Source organism: Heloderma suspectum, chromosome 2 (assembly GCF_057233095.1).
Source record: "Heloderma suspectum isolate Gila_16-S chromosome 2, 16-S_ref, whole genome shotgun sequence".
Classification (NCBI taxonomy): Eukaryota; Metazoa; Chordata; class Lepidosauria; order Squamata; family Helodermatidae; genus Heloderma; species Heloderma suspectum.
The window spans coordinates 194,587,929-194,609,776 of record NC_139459.1 but is presented as its reverse complement, the minus strand read 5'-3'; the positions used below and the strand labels follow the sequence as shown (position 1 = coordinate 194,609,776).

At 44.6% G+C, this 21,848-nt stretch overlaps 1 protein-coding gene across 9 annotated transcripts in view; it reads right to left on the bottom strand.

Annotated features, from left to right (window-relative positions):
- Positions 1-9,566, bottom strand: part of LARP4 (La ribonucleoprotein 4) — a 54,004-nt gene extending 44,438 nt beyond the window's left edge. For 2 of the 9 annotated variants that reach the window (XM_084837165.1, XM_084837170.1), the window contains exons 1-2: positions 9,481-9,566; positions 547-652 (exon numbers count right to left, since the gene is read on the bottom strand). In XM_084837165.1, coding sequence (XP_084693291.1) covers positions 547-627 — 81 coding nt within the window. In that variant the 5' untranslated portion in view covers positions 628-652; positions 9,481-9,566. The other 7 variants (XM_084837167.1, XM_084837169.1, XM_084837168.1 and 4 more) reach the window with 7 other exon arrangements.
- Positions 9,567-21,848: the final 12,282 nt, after the last annotated feature.

Below are 21,848 nucleotides of genomic sequence, written 5' to 3'. Positions count from 1 at the left end.
CCAGGCATGATTTCCATAATCGCTACCTGGGCACAGCTTGTCATGTCATCTGAACCAGGGCAGCATGGCTTGTTGGAGGGGGAAACAACCCTCTAATAACCCTACAACAGCCCATGGTGGCTTATTCTAATTGTGCGAACCAGCCCAGTGTAGTCTGTAGCCAACCTGAGGAACATTACATGGGAAGCCAAAACTTTCCCTTTCAGTTTTCCAGTAGGGCATCTCCTCTTGTCAATGAATTTAAGCTCTAAATTATTCCACAGCCCAAAAATACCCAAGTTAGCAGCCTAAAAATATTACAACATGGTCAGAGGCACCCAATTTTCTGCACATCTAAAGCTTTGCTGCTGCACATAATGAAACTCTGGCTCCCAGGAAATTAAACCTTTCCCAACCCTGCTCCCAAATTCTTTGCTCTTCTAATGTAGGGGCGGGGGGAAGAAACAAAAACCAGCTCTCTGAAATAAGGGCTTACACCCTGCAGCAAAACTCAGGAAGAGAAGCTTCTTTATTAAGACAGTATAATGATACTGAAAAAGCACTGACCATCTTGCCACAGAGAAGCACAGGCCAGAGAATAAGGAAGTTGAATTTCCAGAGCCTAGCCTTCTGGAGTCTCTCTAGCATCAAGGAGTAGCTTTAGTACCATACCCTGTCCACAGAACAGAAAAAAAATACGACATAAGGAAGCAGTCTGGCCAGCCACATACATAACTTCCCACGCGCCAATATCACAATACATCTAAACAGCAGTATAGTTTTGTATACTAAACAGGTACCTCCATAATTTCTCCTAAAATATAAAATGACTTCATCACTATTCATGTTCAAAAGGCTTGAAACTTGAGTTATAGGAGAAATAATGACAGTGGTCACAGGGGATTATTCCAAAAGAACAAGGCTCAATCTGGAGATAGAAAAAGGAATAGGGTTGCTTTTTTGCATGGTTCATCTAGTTCCACCCTGATAAATAGGTAGATGTGACTCACTGACAGAAATCTTAACAGGATATCAGCCCTGCCAAAAGCTGTACTTTAATTGCAGAATGACAACCAGATTGCCTTCTTCATGCAGATGAGAGGTTCCCACAGTGTTTACTTTTTAGCCAATAGAGTAACCTTGTAGCTGGGGTATGCTTATTCATCTAACTTATCCGAGATGACAACCTCAAGCTCTTCCCCTCACCCATTTTAAGGTTTCCACCTCTCCACAAATATGCATTGCTCAGGCGTTACCAGAAAAGTTTACCTTCACACAAAAGGGCAGAGAAAAATCACACATTTACACAGCTCCAGCACTTTACAACTGAATGTACAAAAGGCTTCTTACAAAAACGCCATCCTGAAACCAACCATTTTGTGATTTTGTTTTTTCTTATCACTTTTTTGGTCACCTGTCCTGAGCCTCCAGGGACATGCCATATTTTTTGGCACATCTTTTGGCAGTTTCTGCAGATATATTGAACAAGAGGTTCTCTATGAACAGCCAGGAGATTTGGGGGAGGGAGGGGAATACATAAAGACACTACAGGTGGAAAGATTCAACCCCTATAGGGACACTGGTTGATAATCACACACACACATACTCCCAGTATGTGTGTCCCATACTCCCACTAGGCAGGTCTCTCTACCATGGCCTTGAAGAGTTTAACCCTTGAATGCCTATCTTGTGTTTTTAAGGGTAAATAACATAATGAAATTTAAATTCCTCTGACTAGTAGTGCAATCTATCTTTTGTCAACAAGAAAAAACATGAGCGGGGGGATTGTATTATTCTGTGATAAGTACATTCATTTTAAAATGTACAAACCCAATACACAAGCTTCCAAGTGAGGCAAGCAAGCAAGGAGACTACAAATGTTTTTATGGCTAGTAATCTTTTTTACACAACTGAAAAGTTGTTCTAGAGATCCTTCTTCAGGAAAACAAGTGTGTGTGTGTTTGCCAGAGTTCTTATAGCTGGCAACACTGAAACAATTCTGCTATTTTGAGGGCTTTAATCAAAACAATTTATAGGCCACCTTTGTTTCTAAGCTCAAATAACCTTCAGAGACCAAATTCAAACCATTGTTTGAAGGAACCACGTCTCTCTGCATGAACTTCATTCTTCTGCTAGCAGTTCTAAATTTCCATACATAAGGATTCTGCCCAAGTCTGAAAGCCAGTATGTTACTGCTTACTTTAACTTGTCTCTTGCCCGAGCATGATTGAGCAACAAACAGAAAAAGCAAACAGTGGTATCCTGCAGTATCCAACAGCTCTGGATTAAGTAACAAAACTTGTTACACAAGGTTGCCTGCCATTCAGTCAAAAGGTCTTTTTAAAGAACACTTTTGCAGCAGAGTCATTTTACAGAGCTTAACAAATTTCTATACTTTCCTCCTCCTTTCACAGTTACAAAAATAAAGCCTTACTAGATAAAATGCTACTCTTTCCAGCCCTTTCAGTCATATTCATGCTGATATTGCAACAGGACATGAACAGGAATATCCTTGTTCTCTGAAGCGATCAAATCTGGCCTTGAGACAGTTTACCAAGGAGATAGCCAAAGCAAGAGCATTCACAAGAGGAACGCGCAGGAGAATGACTTGAATGTCATACCAAGTATAGGATATCATTCATGAATCAGACCCCTCTGATTCAGAAGTAGCCTGCTGAAGTTAAATCTTATATGTAAGCAGGGTCACCTCCTGGGGACCTATCTGGCAGCACTTAAGAAGATGTGCATCTGATTTAGGTTGCAATCCTAGACTCGCTTACTACAGAGTGAGCCCTACTAGACCCTGTAGAACCATTCCAAGTAAACATGCAAAGGATTATACTGCCACAGCGCAATGCTAACCAAGTCTACTCAGAAACAATTCTCATTGAGTACAGCGGGACTTATTCCCAGATTAAGTGGGTATAAGATTGCAGCCTTAACATGCCTGCTAACTGGTTGCCTGCTCCACTGATTATGATTTGCTTGTCAATGCAACCATTGTGGATTGTTAATGCATTTAAAAATTCATCCAGAGAGGCTTTAGTAACAGATATACTCAACCAGCGTGTCTGACACCTACGAGAGGACTTCATCCAACCCTGAGCTGATCACTACTGTCTAAAAAAGCAAGATCAAGGATGGCGCTAAAACACTAGCCAATCCAAACTCCTGTACTAGTTAGTGTACACTAGAAAAGCTACCATCCTCCCCCACCCCACCCCGCTACTGATACATCCTGTTCAGTACTATTGTTAGTAGAGCAAGCAGCCAATCTGAAAGCACTCAAAATATCCCAGTATCTAAACATACAGCACACACTTGCCAAAACCTGTGGCTATCAAGCATTCAGAAGTAGCATCTTGGATAAACTCTACACCAGGGGTGGGCAACAATTGGGATGCAGGTGGCCCCTTTTTTGTGCCCCCTCGCCCTCAAATTTCAGCAGCACAGCAACAGCAAAAAAAAGTGCATTTTCACTACGAAACAGGGTGCACACTCCCCCCCCCCTTGTTCTAAAGTGGAAATCTTGGGGGTTTGCCATCAGGTGAAATTTTGGCAGCGGGAGTGTGTGGCCCACAGAGTGTTCCAGGGGTGGGAAACTGGCCCCAGCCCCACTGCAGTTTCCCACCCCTGCTCTACACCACGTAAAAAGGTCATGTTAAAAGCTTGTACTAATTAAACCTCAAATCCCTTCTTAGTAATGAAGTTCTCTGAAAGGTCAATAGGCAGGTCATTGGTAGGATCCAGACTTGATCATGCTTAGAACAGAGCCACTGACATCAGTGGGACTTTTAGTCATGACTAACTTGATCCCATTGATTTCAATGGATCTATTCTGACTACATCTATATCCAACCCATTGTCTCCCAGCCTAATTTAACAGCCCTGAAGTCATGGCTGTTACAATAATAACCCCACCTATTTCCTGGGTTCCTTGGAGGAAGAGCAAGAAGAAAACGTAATAACTAATTTTATAAAACCTAACCTTTAACACTGTGTTTGCTTGTCAGGTTCAACTCTATCCAGTGTTGAGTTAATTACAGCACATAAGGTTCAGCAGCTGAAACTAAGAGTATCCAGAACATAGGAAACTGCTCTATACAGAATCAGACCCTTGATCCATCTAGCCCATTAGTATCAACTCACTGACTGGCAGCAACGGCTCTTTCAAGCAGGATTTTTTCCAGCCCTACTGGGAGATGCTACAGATTAAATATAGGACCTTCTGCATGCAAAACATATGCTCTGCCATTAAGCCACAGCCCCTCTGGTCTAGTCCTAAGTGGTACACAAATGGGAATCCTCCCAGAAACCATTTGAAAGCTGCTTTGAGCTTCTTAGAAGAACAGGACAAAAACTAAACAAATGAAATACATATTTATTTAAAAGATGTAAACACCTTTCAACAGAGTTTCTAGGGCAGCTAACAAAAAACCCCAAATACTCAAGTTCAGCTTTTTGTGCACTGAAAGATTTATGTCACAATCCTATGACAATGCCCACAGGCCTCTGAACTTGGAGGCTTACAGACATCCTATGCAGACTGAGAGGAGCGGTGGAGGTGATCTCCACCTTTGTGCTCCTCCTGCTCTGTATTTTGGCTAGATGAGCTTTTTTGCCCATCTAGCTTGGGTGCATCAGAGTGGGAGGGAAGGAGGCTAGGGAGGCCTCAAGATACATCATATCCTGCCTTTCCCGGTCCCCTCCCACTGGTACACCCCTTTTGCCCCCTCTGAGACTGCCTTTGCAACCTCGGAGAGACAGCCAACGCAGATCTCTCCATGCCAGTTGCGAGGGGAAGAGGAAGGGGATTCCTTGATCCACAGTCGGAACACTGTCTCCAATCTTGGATCCAGGAATCCAAATTAACCTATGGCCCCACAGACTCTGTCTAGGGGCCATCCGATTGCTCCCTTAATAACTTACACCTAACAGCTGACATGAAGCAGTTGATAGGTAACTGCATGAAAGTTTCTCCAACAAACAAAATGGTTGCATCACTGCCAGCATGTGGTTGACTTTTAACTTTGCAATGCAGTTAATATTTAAAAGGACACCATACAAAATCAATACCAAAGTATTATAGGCAAGACTGCAAGCTGTGCGTTTCTTCCACTATAGCTACTAGGTCGAATGTGTCATGCCTCATTTACAATAACCTGACTGTCACAACCTGTATGTGTATCTTACCCAGTTGCAACTTAGAAGAATTCAAGCTATCACCCAACATGTCATGTTTTAGCTTTATAATTATGATAAAGTTTAAAAAGTAATTTCCTTGTTTATTTTTTTACATTTTTCAGCATCTATTATTTCTCTAGCAAAGAAGTAACCAACGTAATAACAGCCTTGATGGATCAGACCAAAGTCCTATGTACTCAAGCATCCCATTTCCACAGTGGTCAACCAGATGCCCTTAGGAAGCCCACAAGCAGGACATGAGAGCAATAGACCTCTCCGGTTACTGTTATCTTCATAGCCATGTTATTGTACTTCAAGGTGCACTAATACATTCCACATAGCCAGGCCATGTCATCACTTTGAGTGGTTCAGTATACACTTTACTAAATTCATCTAGCATAAAGGCTGAAGTTCAATGAGTTCCATCCAATGCCATGCAAGCTGGCTTCTGCTCATACAATGGGACTTCCCTTTCCTCTCCACCCACTGTGCATCCCCCAAATCTGGTACAAAGGGTTTCCCAATCTGCAGAGGGAATGAGGAATCACTTCTGTTCTGCTGTCTGATGGATACCATTGGATACAACCTAATGCTTTAACATATAGAAGATGCATTGTTATTCATGTATTAAAACTTGCTATAAAACACTCCTATTTTATTTTGGACAGTAGTAGTAGTAGATACAACATACTGAGAAAACAATAAATATGGCAGCGTCTTCAAAGACATTTCATGTATACACTGAATATGAAGTCAGTGACTGGTGACTGACAGCTCACAGGCCAAATTCAATCCACCACTGGCCCAGTGGCAGTGCTGAGAATGATGCTTTTCCAGGCTTTGCTACCACTTTAAATCAGGGGTGCAGAATCTCAGACCCAGGAGCCAAATCCAGCCTGCCTGGATTCCCACTCAGGCCCTCTGGGATTCACCAGATGGGCATGCCCCCTTCCACTGACTGAACCCCCTTTCCCCCCAACCACTTATCATTTGGTGGTTTCTCAACTTTTGCGCAGTTTGTTCCCCATTCTAAAAGGTTGAAATGCCTCTCCTAAGGCATTTAGAGATTTAAGCTATAATATGCTGGCATTTTTGGCCCCATCCCTTTTTGCCTTTGGCCTTGCCCACCAGTGGAATACAGCCCCCAAGAGCTTCTCTGAATTTGGTCCTCAGGCTGAAAAAGGTTAAACATGCCTGGTTTAAGTCTATGAATGACAGCAACAGGTTCAGGCCAACTTCAGATGTAACAACAAACTTTTGCTTTGCTAGTTTAGCTGCTCCCACAGGTGGGAGAAACAAATAAGGGGTGAACAGGCAACATCCACAATCCATGACTCATGAACAAAATGTCAGCATTCTCAAACATCCTGGCTTAGTGTTAATGTCTGAAGAAGGCCATCATCTCCCTAGCCCAATATAACAAGATTCTACATAAAAGGGGCAATCTGCCAAATTTAACTAACTCAAGGGAACAACCACCAACACATACCACTCAGGAATGTTCACTAGAGTTGGGATGTCATTACAGAGGGTGAGATATTGATAAAGAAAGGAGAAATCAAGATTAGTTGAGTAATAAGCATCAGAAATAGCTTGCTAAGACTGTGATTCTAAACTTGCATTCTTAGATGGTCTATTGCAAAGAAGGCTTACTTGTAAACAAGTATGTTTAGGATTGCACTGCCGGTCTCCTACAATGTTTTTAATTGACTTATGAACACTCTTGTGATCAGCTAAGCAACCTTTCGCGAAGTACAAGCCAAACAGATATCATACATAGTGTGTTGATAACATGCCTTTGGGACTGAACTCATTTCCAGCAACTCACTGTAAACTGCAAATTAGAAATGGCTCTCAGCCTAGGCTCTCATCTTTGGGTGTCTGAGAAACATTTTTTTATTTTATAAAAGCATTGACCTTACAAATTTGTAAAATAATTTCAGTAGCAATAAATGATTAGTCATGACAAAAAGGCATATCATTTTTCCAATAGGAGGAATTTAAAAGGCATGAACAAATTCCTCCCCCTAGTGTCATTCCTGTTTTTATGATAATATGGACTTATCTCACCAAATGCAGTGAAGTTACTTTAAAGCTAATGGCTACTACTTCATATCCTGATTCATTTCAGATTATAGCTTTCTAAATTAGACCCTACACTTCAAATCATTTTTACACATATGTAGACCTAGTACCCAGAATATCACTAAGTTAAGGCCGCAATCCTATACCCACTTACCTGGGAGAAAGCCCTATTGAACTCAACAGGACTTACTTTTGAGTAGACATATAGGTTGGCACAGTGGATGACTTCACTAGCTTTCTGACATTTTACATACGCTGCATAAAGTAAGACTGCCAAAAGCATTTCAACTAAGGACTGCATATTACTGAACAGCCATATTAATCTACCCATTAAGTACTATTACTAATAAAAGGCCTGATGTATTTTTATATTTTTAGTAACACATGGCATCCACGTAGGTTCTAACTACTCATTATTGTTAGAAGTCAATGGTTTTGCTGAGTAAGCATTTAAGAAAGCATTTACCCCTTCTCTATACACTATTTTAATGGATGCCTGTGGCTGTAATCTTATGCACACTTACTTGGAAGTCATATTGAACCCAGTGGAACTTACCTTCAAAGTAAATGTGCATACATTTTATCTACAAATAAGAAACTCCAAAGAAACAATATGCTCACACAAAAAAAATGCAATCTTTTTTCTTAATCTAAGTATCTAACAGCTTCTTACTACCAGAAAACAATTAGAAGTTCACATATCATTAAAAATGCATTCTCCAGTTTGACTTTGCACCGTATGAAAACCTTTCCCTATGTTACCTCACAACTTGACTTCCACATTCTTCTTGGTCAAAAGATGTTTACACAACACTACATCAATAACTATATTGTTCAATTAAATCAAATAAGGATATTATTGCAATTACCTCCCTGCAGTAAGCTCTTCAAATAAGAAAGGAAAATGAATAATGTCATGCAGTACCACAAGTCACCTTAGGATCTAGAAACTACACCTCTTCTCCAGCATGCTCTGTTTATGGGCACAGCTAAGCCACTGCCAAGTTTCTAAGTTGCAGATTTACTAGTTTGACATTTCTACAATAAGAACAATTGGGAATCTACTCAAAGCATAAGCCAGGCAAGGTAAAGAGAAAACCAGGCATTCAGCTGACTTTCTTGCACTCATGCCACGCATTTGAATTTAAAAAAAGAAAGGAAAGAAAAAAGAAAGGGGGGGAATCTCCCAGATTTTATTTTTTAAAACCTACTAGGGAAGACAAGCTAGTGAAAAAAATGGTTCCTTCCTCCCCAGCAAGAGCCTCAGATAGTATGTAACCTTCACACGTGCCCGGCCATATTCCACACAGCAGCCACCAGAGGAACTTTTACGAAAGGTCATTGCCGTGTCTTTCAAGGCCTCCCTTCAACCCAGGCTCTCTTTCCTCTTTCAGGGAAGTAACTGGCCACGCACGGCTTACAGGTATTCTCCCCGGACCCAGAAAACCCGTCCTCAACGCAGTCCCCCTCCCAAGCATGTTGCCTAGGCCTACTCCGCCTTTACAATCCAAGCCACGCTTCCATCTCCTGAAGTCTCAGAGTCACCCACACACAGGCACGAGTCCCGGCCGCACCACAGGCCTTCCTCTGCCACTTGCGATGCTTGCCCTTGGAGGCAGGCACACCCTCCCGCCCGCTCGCCACCCTCCCTTCTACGGTTCCCCACGGAATGCCCCCCCCACCAGCCACTCCCCCCGACTCGCTCGCCCACACACCACGTCGCCCGATTCACCTTTTAAGCCACCCCAGAAAATCCCCTCCGCCACACTGCCCGCCCGGCGGCCGCGTGATCTTCCTCGCCCCTATGGAGCGCCGGGCTGTGCGCGTGTGCGCGCGCGCCTCCTCTCCCTTTCCCCCAAACACCCCCCCCCTCGGCGGCTACCCAAATAAAAGCGTCCTTTCGCGCACGCCGGGAGGGGGGGGGGATTTGCTGTGTCAGTCCCATCCCCCCACCGGGCGCGCGCCGCCTGCTAAGTCACGTGGCTCAACCCCCACTCACCTCCACGAAGAGCAGCATCTTCTTTCACCAGCCTCCCCACCCGCCAGTCTTTGACCCTCCCGACCCCGACCCAAGCCCGGAGGGCCCCCGGGAGCTGCTTCTTCCCCCCACCGCCGGCAACGACAGCCCGACTCCGCGCGAAAAGACGCGAGCTCCGCCTCCCGTCGCCGCCGCCACACCACCACCACCACCTCCTCCTCCTCCTCCTCCTCCTCCTCCTCCTCCGGCCTCACTCTCTCTCTCTCCCTTGTCGCCGCTATTGCTCCGTTCGCCACCAGGGCCGAGCCACCACGCAGCCCGTCTCCTCCCCTTCCGGGGCAATCCCTAGAAGCGCTTCCGGACCACGAGCAGCACACTGGCAAACCCCACAGGCGCCGGCAGTAATGGCGGCGGCGGCGGCGGCGGCAGTTGCGCGCGCGCGCGCAGCGGAGCGTACCATTCGGTGAAGGGGAGGGGGTGTCTTCGCTGCTCTTGGCAAGGACCATCCCGTGCACGGGGAGGGGCGAGGGGGAATGGCGGTGCAGGAGTCGATCGTTGTCTGCGGGAAAAGAACGGAGCGATGTGCGGAGCGGCGGCGGCCCGTTCGCGGTGCCGCGGCGCGCGCGCCCGCTTCCTTCGCCAGCCTTTCGCGCGGCTGGGTGCGCCGCTTCATAAAGCGGCATCCATGAAGTCCCACCGCGTTTCCCGCAACGCAGCCTTGGCAAGGGCAGGGATGCACTGTAATCCCTGCGTGCAGCTCGCAAAACGCACACAGCGTTAAAACGCAATACAAAACAACACCGAAACTAAAGCGCAGCTGAAGCACCCAGTCAATCTTAGTACATTTCTATACCATCCAAAAGTCAAAGGTCAGAGTGGTTCACAGGATAAAACATAATATACAACCTTTAACACAGAGAAATTTAAACAGTTTGAAACAGTCGAAACAATCAACAATAAAACGACCAGGATCCGATTAAAAAAACCTAACATTAAAAAGCCCCATCATACGTTGTCAAATGCCTGGGAGTAGAGGAAAGTCTTAGCCCGGTGCCAAAAATAGGACAACGTGCGCACCAGGCAGGCCTCACCGGGGAGAGCATTCCACAGTCAAAGGCCCATCACCAAGAAGGCTCTTTCCCTTGTTGCCATCCTCCGAACTTCCCTCAGAGGAAAAACGACATTGTTGGGAGGACCTCATATGTTGGTTGTAGTGTACGGGTAGGTTTATACCAGGAGAGACACTGGTCAGGTAACTGTGGTCCTGAGCTGTGAAAGGCTTTATAGGTTAAAACCAGCACTTTGACTTGGGCTCAGAAACATACAGGTGGCCAGTGCAATCTGGCCAGAATCAGTGTTATATGTTTGGACCTTCTGTTCCCTGCTATCAATCTGGCTTCAGCATTTTGCACAAGCTGCAGCTTCCGAATCATCTTCAAAGGCAGACACAGTGGAGGCTGGTGGCTCCGATGTCAGTGGGGCAGTGCATCTGCTCTGGGTTTCAGCTAGAACCAGTCAGAACTCTGAAGGTGAAGGTAAAGCACCTTGGATAGCTCCTTTAGAGTTCTGACTGAAACCCAGAGCAGATTCACTGCCCCACTGACATCAGTACCACCAGCCTCCACTGGGCAGACATCGAGTGCACACAGTCATCTAACCTGGAGGTTACCAGAGGACAGACTCCTGAAGCCACATTATACCTGTTCAGATAGGGGCGTAACTGGGCCACCCACTGAAGCTGGTAGAAGGCATTCCAAGCCATTGAGGCCGCCTGAGCCTCAAGTGATTATGCCTCCAGAAGAACCCCCAGGCTATGAACTCTGAAGGTTGCACTCCCTTCAGAGGGAGTGCAACCCTATCCAGAACAGGATGAACACCCTCCATCTGGTCAGAAGAATCACCCGCTAACAGCATCTCAGTCTTGCTGAGTTCAATTTATTAGCCCTCATTCAGTCCACTGTCACAACCAAGCACTGATTTAGCACATCCACAGCCTCACCTGATGAAGATGAAAAGGAGAAACACAGCTCCGTGTCATCAACATAATGATGACAACACACTCCAGAACTCCTAATGACCCCACTCAATGGTTTCATGTAGATGTTGAATAGCATAGGAGACAAAACCCCATACTGGAAAATCAACAGGGCCAAGCAATATCCCCCAAACACCGCCTTCTGGAGATGGCCATCAAGTAGGAGTGAAACCACTGCAATGCAATACCTCTCACTCCCTCAGGCAGTCACCCCAGAAGGATACCATGTTTGATACACACTTGCCTCGGAGTAATGCCCGTGACGCCTGTTGGGGCAAGAAATCTCAACTTCACATACACACTGATGGGATCCAAGCTGACGGTGACTAACCCAGAAAGAGATCTTAGGGTTGGGGTTATTATTAATTATTATTATTAATTAGATTGATTAGCCACCCATCTGGCCAGCTACCCAGACACTCTAGGTGGCATAAAATACTAATAACACAAAATACAATGAATTTACATAACTGAGGGAGCAATCCTATGGCCGCTAGATAGCAGCTAGATGACCATAGGATATGTTGTTTTTCAGGAACTGACCTTGGAGACTGCGCTCTGAGGTCGGTTCCTCCCACCCAGAGGTCCTCCCAGAACTGACCTTGGAGGCAGCGCGGAACAGCCCCACCCGCCGCGCTCACAGGAGAAAAGCGGAGTGGCTGGAAAGGGGCATGGCTGGGGGCATTCTGGGGTGGGGAGAGTGTAACTGCCTGTACGACATATCCTATGTGTCGTACAGCGGCCTCCTTTCCCACTCCGTCCTCCCACACCTAGACAGCCGCAGTCGGCTGTCTAGCTGAAAAAACGATCCTCTCTGTGCTTCTCCTGCCCTGCTTTGGATAGGCCTCTCATATGTGCCTGCCTGGACCTTAAGGTCATCGTCAGCGGCCCTTCTTCATGAGCCCCTGCCAAAGGAAGTGAGGCGGGTGGCTACTAGGAGGAGGGCTTTTTCTGCTGTGGCACCCCGGCTCTGGAATGAGCTCCCTAGTGAGGTTCGCCTGGCGCCTACATTGTATTCCTTTTGGCGCCAGGTGAAGACCTTTTTATTTTCCCAGGCATTTTAGCTTTCTAAATTTTTATCTTTGCTGTTTTAAATCTGTATTTTAAACTCCTGCACTGCTGCTAGATTTTATTGTGGTTGTATTGTTATATTGTGGTTTTAATGTTCTGTATATTTTAAATTGTTTTATTGTGTGTTTGGTTTTAATTTTTGTAAACCGCCCAGAGAGCTTCGGCTATTGGGCGGTATAGAAATTAAATAAATAAATAAATAAATAAATAGGCGGTCGCCTCTGAGTTTGGAGGCGGCTGCCTATCTAGATAGGATTGCTCCCTAACTGAACAAAACAACAGAACAGAACAACGCTGCTCTAAAAAAAACCCTAACCTACCCAAAATGCCCGCCTGAACAGCCAGGTTTTTAAAGCCCATCGGAAGTTCATCAAAGAGGGGGCATGGTGGAGGTAACTAGGGGGGGAATTCCACAGAGGGCCACCATAGAAAAGGCCCTCTCCCTAGTCCTCACCAGCCTAGCTGTCCTGGCAGATGGGACAGACAGAATGCCTACCAAGGCTGATCTCGTTGAGTGGCGTCCCTGGTGTTGCTGGAGATGCTCCTTAAGATAGGCTGGGCCGGAACCATATAGGGTTTTAAAGGTCAAAACCAACACCTTGAATTTGGCCCGGAAAACAACTGGCAACCAGTGCAACTCCTTCAGCACTGGAGTGATGTGATCTCGCCGATGGCTGCCTTTAATCAGGTGGGCCGCCGCGTTCTGCACCAGCTGCAACTTCCAAACTTTCTTCAAGAGTAACCTCACATAGAGTGCATTACAGTAGTCTAGGTGAGAGGATCTTCATGGATCACTGCCTTGTTGTGGCGAAGGGGCTTGCGTAACTCAGTGAAGCCATAAGCTATGCCGTGCAGGGCCACCCAAGATGGACAGGTCATGGCAGAGAGTTCTGACAAAATGTGGTCCACCGGAGAAGGAATACCCACTCCAGTATTCTTGCCAAGAAAACCCCATGGAACGTATCACAAGGCTAAAAGAGATGACGCCGGAAGATGAGACCCTCAGGTCGGAAGATGTCCAATATACTACTGAGGAAGAGCAGAGGGTATTTCCAAGTAGCGCCAGAAAGAATGAAGCGGCTGGGCCAAAGCCGAAAGGACACTCAGCTGTGGATGTGTCTGGTGGTGAAAAGAAAATCCAATGCTGTAAAGAACAATATTGTTTAGGAACCTGGAATGTCAGATCAATGAATCAAGGTAAGCTGGAGGTGGTCAAACATGAGATGGCAAGATTGAACATCGACATCTTGGGAATCAGCGAACTAAAATGGACAGGCATGGGCGAATTTAATTCAGGTGACCATCATATCTACTACTGTGGGCAAGAAGGAAACACTCTTTTCCAACAGCACAAGAGGCGACTCTACACATGGACATCACCAGATGGTCAATATCGAAATCAGATTGATTATGTACTTTGCAGCCAAAGATGGAGAAGCTCCATACAGTCAGTAAAAACAAGACCTGGAGCTGACTGTGGCTCAGATCATGAGCTGCTTCTTGAAAAATTTTGGCTTAAATTGAAGAACATAGGGAAAACCACTAAACCATTCAGGTATGACCTAAATCATGTCCCTTATGAATATACAGTGGAGGTGAGGAATAGATTTAAGGGATTAGACCTGATAGACAGAGTGCCTGAGGAACTATGGACAGAGGTCCGAAACATTGTTCAGGAGGCAGCAACTCAATCCATCCCAAAGAAAAAGAAATGCAAGAAAGCCAAGTGGCTGTCTGATGAAGCTTTACAAGTAGCTGAGGAAAGAAGGGAAGCGAAAAGCAAGGGAGAAAGGGGAAGATATATCCAACTGAATGCAGAGTTCCAGAGAATAGCAAGGAGAGACAAGTAGGCCTTTTTAAATGAACAATGCAAAGAAATCGAGGAAAACAACAGAATGGAAAAGACTAGAGATCTCTTCAAGAAAATTGGAGATCTCAAGGGAACATTTTGTGCGAAGACGGGCATGATAAAGGACAAAGAAGGCAGGGACCTTCTTTGTCCAGGGACCTAACAGAAGCAGATGAGATTAAGAAGAGGTGGAAAGAATACACAGAAGAACTATACAGGAAAGATCTGAATGTCCCTGATAGCTGTGATAGTGTGGTCACTGAACTTGAGCCGGACATCCTCGACAGTGAAATCAAGTTGGCCTTAGGAAGCATTAGTAACAACAAAGCTAGCGGAGATGACAGTCTTCCAGCTGAGCTATTTAAAATCCTAAAAGATGATGCTGTTAAAGTGCTGCATTCAACATGCCAACAAATTTGGAACACTCAACAATGGCCGCAAGTCTGGAAAAGGTCAGTTTACATTCCAATTCCAAAGAAGGGCAATGCCAAAGAGTGTTCAAACTACTGCACAATTGCGCTCATTTCACATGCCAGCAAGGTGATACTCAAAATCCTACAAGCTAGGCTTCATCAGTATGCGAACCGAGAACTACCGGAAGTACAAGCTGGGTTTCGAAGAGGCAGAGGAACTAGAGATCAAATCGCCAACATTCGCTGCATCAAGGAGAAAGCAAGAGAATTCCAGAAAAATGTCTATTTCTGCTTCATTGACTACGCTAAAGCCTTTGATTGTGTGGATCACAACAAACTGTGGCAAATTCTTAAAGTGATGGGAGTACCAGACCACCTTACCTGTCTCCTGAGAAACCTGTACGAGGGTCAAGAAGCAACAGTAAGGACCAGACATGGAACAACTGAGTGGTTCAAAATTGGGAAAGGAGTACGACAAGGCTGCATATTGTCACCCTGCTTATTTAACTTATATGCAGAGTACATCATGAGAAATGCTGGGCTGGATGAATCAGAGGTCGGAATTAAGATTGCTAGGAGAATTATCAACAACCTCCGATATGCAGATGATACCACCCTAATGGCAGAAAGCGAAGAGGATCTAAACAGCCTCTTGTTGAGGGTGAAAGAGGAGAGTGCAAAAGCTGGTTTGAAACTCAACATTAAGAAAATTAAGATCATGGCATCTGGCCCTATCACTTCCTGGCATATAGAAGGGGAAGAAATGGAAGCAGTGACAGATTTTACTTTCTTGGGCTCCAAGATCACCGCAGACGGTGACTGTAGCCATGAAATTAAAAGACGCTTGCTCCTTGGGAGGAAAGCTGTGGCAAACCTAGACAGCATAGTAAGAAGCAGAGACATCACCTTGCCGACAAAGGTCCGTCTAATCAAAGCTATGGTTTTCCCAGTAGTAATGTATGGCTGTGAAAGCTGGACTATAAAGAAGGCTGAGCGCCGAAGAATTGATGGTTTCGAACTGTGGTGCTGGAGAAGACTCTTACGAGTTCCCTGGACTGCAAGGAGGTCAAATCAGTCCATCCTAAAGGAAATCAACCCTGAGTGCTCATTGGAAGGACAGATACTGAAGCTAAAGCTCCAATATTTTGGCCACCTAATGCGAAGAGAAAAGTCTCTGGAAAAGACCCTGATGCTGGGAAAGACTGAAGGCAAAAGGAGAAGGGGACGGCAGAGGATGAGATGGCTAGATAGCATCACCGATGCAATGAATATGAACTTGAGCACGCTCCGGGAGAGAGCGCAGGACAGGAAGGCCTGGCGTGCTATGGTCCATGGGGTCACGAAGAGTCGGACACGACTGAACGACTGAACAACAACAAGGTGAGAGGAGACCAGGGCATGAACTACTGAGGGGAGAAGATGGTTAGGGAGGTAGGGGTGCAGCCGCCATATCAGCTGGAGTTGGTACAGCACTGACTGGCTCACAGCTCACACCTGAGCCTCCATGCACAACTGGGAGTCTAAAATGACCCCCAGACTGCAGATCTGGTCCTTCAGGGGTAGCCGCACCCCATTAAACACCAGGTCAACATCCCCCGACCTCCCCTTGTCTCCCACCAAAAGTACTTCAGTTTTGTCAGGGTTCAGCTTAATAATTTCCATCCAGCCACTCACCGATGGACAGGGTTTCTACAGCCAGCCTTGGAGAGGGTTATGGGGGATTGCTCAATTAAAATGTCAATCCAGGGTGTGGCTGCTGTGAAAAAGGCAAATTCCATGTTGGGCATTATTAGAAAAGGAACGGAAAATAAATATGCCAATATTATACTGTCCTTATATAAATCTGTGGTGTGACCACACTTGGAATACTGTGTACAGTTCTGGCCACTGCACCTCACAAAGGGTATTAGGGTTGGAAAAGGTATAGAAAAGGGCAACCAAATTTATAAAGGGCCTTGAACAACTCCTTTATGAGGAAAGGTTACGCTTGGGAGTGTTTAGCTTAGAAAAAAGGTAAGTGCACAGGAACATGATAGAGATGTACAAAATTATGCATGGTGTGGAGAAACTAGATAGGGAGACTTTTTCTCATAATACTAGTACCTGGGGTCATACCATAAAGCTCAATGGTGGCTGGGAGATTCAGGACAGATAAAAAGAAGTACTTCCTCTCTTAAAACATAGTTAAACTATGGAATTTGCTACCACAAGAGGGAATTATAGCCACCGATTTGGGCAATTTTTAAAAGGGATTACCCAAATTCATGAAGGATAATGCTATAAATGGTTACTAGACCTGATAGCTCTATATTACCTCCAGTATCAGAGGCAGTATGCCTTTGTATACCAGTGCTGGGGAACACAAGCGGGAGAGTGCTATTGCACTCATGTTCTACTTGCAGAATTCCTACATGCAGCTGGTTGGCCACCAGCTGCATGTGGGAACAGAATGCTGGATTAGATAAACCTTTGGCTGTTCTTATGTTCTTAAGTCAAATCCAGGTCAATGGGCTTTCTTCTTAGTAGACTTAATAGGATTGCACTAATAGTTGTATAAGATGAAGTGAAGTCCATGAAAGTCTATGTCAAAATGCATTTTAGGGTGCAATCCTATACATCTTTAGACAGAAAAAGTCCTAAAACTCCCAGCATTCCCCAGCCAGCTATGCTGACTGGAGAATGCTGGGAGGTGTAGGACTTTTTTTTCCTGTGTAAACATGCATAGGATTGTGCACTTAAGGTACTTAATAAATTTTAAGGTCTTTTTAATTTTAATGCACGGGGGTGACTGAAAGGAAGCAAGAGAAATGTCCTGCAAGCAGCCCTACACAAACTGGGCACAGAAACAAAGATTTGCAAAGATTTTGCTGCATTAAAATGTGCAGCTTTGCCTAATTGAGAAGTACCCATGTCTGAGAAGTTACATAGTACATATGCTGCATACTGGTACATTACAGCCACAAATAACTGCAGGATTTCAAACGCACTACAACTTTGAAGATCACCAGCAAAATATTGTTACTTCATTATAGAACCATCATCACAGGGTGTTATCTGAAAAGAAGGAAAAGGTAAGATAGAATTATGACATCCAGCTAATAAGCCAAGTTCTAGTTGGAATTATTCTTTTTTTTTTTATGTATCCATCACTTTTTGTGTGCAAAAGTACTGTACAGTCTTGGTCTCGGTCATTTCATAGCAACTTTATTTAGCTGATACTTTTTATAAACTTTAACTGAAGATGTGCAAAGTGTGATTCCTGGGAAGTTTGAAAGACAGGACAAGATTGAAGTTGATTCCTTCTTCCCCGTACTTCGTGAATACAGAGCTGCATGAGTAGCCTGAATAAGGAACTAAAGTTTATGCAGCCCTGCACCAAACTGAACTTTGGGCTAACGCATATCATGTATCTCCATGACCTTTAAGCTGTGCCAGCATTTTCTCCCACAAATTCTTTCACAAAAGTATTTTTGTGCTTTAATGCAGGATGACCACAGACCACACTTATGAATAAGAAACTGGGAATTTCCCCCAAATACTATCTTTAAGACCAAACCTCTCAGTTCCTTATTTAATTATATGTGTATTTGCAAAGATTGTTATGGGCTGAGCACACTTGACAGTCCCTTGCACAAAAAGGAAATGCTGGACTCAGCGTACTGCTAGGGTATCTCAAAGACAACAGTCTTCTGGGTGTGTCACTGCATGATTTTGGGTGGCCCAACAATTATTTTGGGATGCACCTCACTACCTTATTCATTTACACTTTGGCAATTATTGACATGGGGGTGGCTTTCCTAAGAGTTATTTGCACTAAGCAAAGTATCGTGCCAGAAACAATGCTAGGGACAGTTTCCCGATGGTGTGGTTGTGTCATTTGGGGTGAGCTAAAGCTTATGTTGAGATAAAAAATCCCTAGCTCTTTATCTGTAAGTATGGCCTTGTACAAAACAGTGTTTTTGACTAGAGAGAACAGTCTCCCAATCATGGAGGTATATGATACAACGTAGCCCAAAACATATTGGGGGTGCAGGTGCTTATGAACTTCAGTTCCTTATTCAGGCTGCTCATGCAGTTCTGTACTGAATACGGAAATGGAAACAAGCAATAAACTTCAATCTCATAAGAAAAAGCTTCTCTTGGTTCTTTACCAGACACATATGACAACTAAGGGAGCATAGAAAAAGCAGGTGCAACCTGTACAGCTACCATAAGGTTGCTTCTGTGTAATGCACCACCTATTAGGAACAAATCAGGTCTCAAAGAACATGGAAGAGCAACACAGAGAACATTGGAATGCACCGATTCTGGCAGTGACATTGTGCGGAACTCCCTATTAAAAGTGAGAGAACAATGCCAGATAAGAGGCTAGTGTAGAAGCAACCTAGATATCATATTACAATGTGAAAAGGCTTCTTGACAGAATGGTGCCATCTTACAACATTCCGTTCCCCACCCCCAATAACATAACTTAGGGAATACTGGGGGCCTTGCAGTGGCAACATTTACTGTCATCTGCAAGATTTCTCTACCAGTCCCTCAGGGCAATCCAGAATTCTCTAAACTAATAGTGAACTTTGTGGGCCCATTTCTACCAGCAGGGCAGCAAATTGGTGTCACCCTTAGACAGAGAAGATAGGGGTTCCTGTTTATTAAGGGGGGGCTCCTCAGCTATGGGGGAAAATATTTGTTTGTAACTAAAAGAAAAAGAAGAAAACCCCAAACAGATGGCTAAGGACTGAGCATGTTGATTGCCCTCTAGCAGGAAGAGATTGCTGAGGGCTGTTGAGCACCAGTTGAAGGAAAATTGAAGGGAGGAAATTGGCCTGACTGTGTCCCACCAATTTATAGCACCCTGGAGATAGGTAGAGCATCAGGGTTAGGAGATGCATGCTATGAGGTGTACACCCCACAACTCTAATCCTCTCTCCCCAGTCCGTCAGGATATTATGCACTTTAATGAGGGAGATTAGTTAGGATAAGTGGGAAAGTGCTTCTTCCAATCCCAGTTCATTGCCCCTAAAGTACTTTTTCACCTGTAAAAGGAGTAAACCCTCTAATAGCTTATAATACCCTGGAAGAAAGACTGAAACTAGGGTCCAAGATGCACACCATGAGGCAAGCACCTCCCCCAACTCCAGGATACACACACACACCCCTCTCTAGTACACCGCTAGGAAGGAAAGGTAAAAATACCTCTCCCCCATGCAGGATTTCTCAGGCTTTGGGGTAGAGGAGCAGCTTTCTTCTCACCAAGCCAGTGGTCAGAGCTCAGCAGTCACCCGGTGCTGTGATACAGTGCATGGATTTCCCAATAGTTTATTCACACACACACATGTCCTCCGGAGTCTCCAACTTAAATGTTCTAAATAGAATTTGGGGGGGAATCAGTTGTGTAGCTCCTTCCATATATGTTTACTTATGTTCCTAAATTGCAGTCCGATGTATATCTGCAATTAATTCCCATTGAACTCATTATAATTACTGTGTTGCCATTTTACAACAGACTCTAAAACATATTCAATGATCAGAGAAGAGGATGAAGCACAAGCATTTGGTCCAAAAATATCCATTAATAATATCCATTGCATCTAAAGCCACTGATGTCTTAATTCACATTTATATTTCTGAGCCAATTGTAAATAACGTAAGAAAATATCTTCTGTTACCAAATGTACTCCTCTAGACACATAGAAGCATAGAATAGTAGAGTTGGAAGGGGCCTATAAGACCATGGAGTCCATCCCCCTGCTCAGTGCAGGAATCCAAGTCAGAGCATCCCTTACAGATGGCAGTCCAGCCTCATCTTGAATGCCTGCAGTGTGGGAGAGCCCAACACCTCCCTAGGTAATTGGTTCCATTGTCGTTTTGCTGACAGTCAGGACGTTTTTCCTGATGTTTAGCCGGAATCTGGCTTCCTGTAACTTGAACCCATTATGCTGTGTCCTGCATTCTGGGATGATCAAGCAAAGACCCTGGCCTTCCTCTCTGTGACAATCTTTCAAGTTCTTGAGGAGTGCTATCATATCTCCCCTCAGTCTTCTCTTCTCAAGGCTAAACATACCCATTTCTTTCAGTCTACCCTCATAGGGTGTTGTTTCCAGTCCCCTGATCATCTTCGTTACCCTCCTCTGAACCCTCTCCAGCTTGTCTCCATACTTCTTAAAGTGTGGTGCCCAGAACTGGACACAGTACTCAAGATGAGTCCTAACCAGTGCTGAGCAGAGGGGAACTAGTACTTCATGTGATTTGGAAGCTGTACTTCTATTAATGCAGCCCAAAATAGCATTTGCCTTTTTTGCAGCCACATCACATTGTTGGCTCATATTCAGCTTGTGACCTACAACAATTCCAAGATCCTTCTCACTTGTAGTGTTGTTGAGCCAAGTATCACCCATCTTGCAACTGTGCATTTGGTTTCTTTTTCCTAGGTGCAGAACTTGGCATTTATCCCTATTAAATGTCATTCTGTTGTTTTCTGCCCAGCGCTCCAGCCTATCAAGATCACTTTGAATTTTGTTTCTGTCTCCCAGGGTATTAGCTATCCCGCCCAATTTCTGTCATCTGCAAATTTGATAAGCATTCCCAGCACCTCCTCCTCCAAGTCATTAATAAAAATGTTGAAGAGTGCTGGGCCCAGGACTGAGCCCTGCGGTACCCCGCTGTACTTGCACAAACTTGTGCATGTTCTCAAAATATGCATTTGTTAAAGGACCTTTTGATTGTGGCAGTAGGACATCTAGCAGGAGCCAGTGACTCACACACACTGGCTTCTTCAAGAACAGGGGAATGTATTCAACACAAACAAGAATTTAAAATGAACTACACTCTCTCTATTGCTGAGATAAAGCATGAGAACCTTTTTCTGCTTATCTCCAGTCAAGCTTGGAAATGGAATAGTCTACTGCTGAATTATTTAAGTAATGCACTACATTGTCTTTTTAGTGCAGTGTTGCATTAGGGGACGTGTTGCATGTGGAACTCTCTATTCAGTGCATAGAACTATCAATTTCAGTTTCTTGGGGCTTCTTTATATGCAAATGGCCATTGCCTGCGTGGTGATGTCATGGTTAAGAAGCTGTGGAATGGCAACTGTGACATCAACTAGATAAACAGAATCTGCTAGTCTCCTGGAGATGATTTTCTGCTTAACAGCTTTTTGAAAATTAATTCTCATCCCCCACGCCCACACCTGCCCAGCTAATAACTAACATAGTACAAGGACACTTATCTCACTCACTCTGTGTTGCTGTC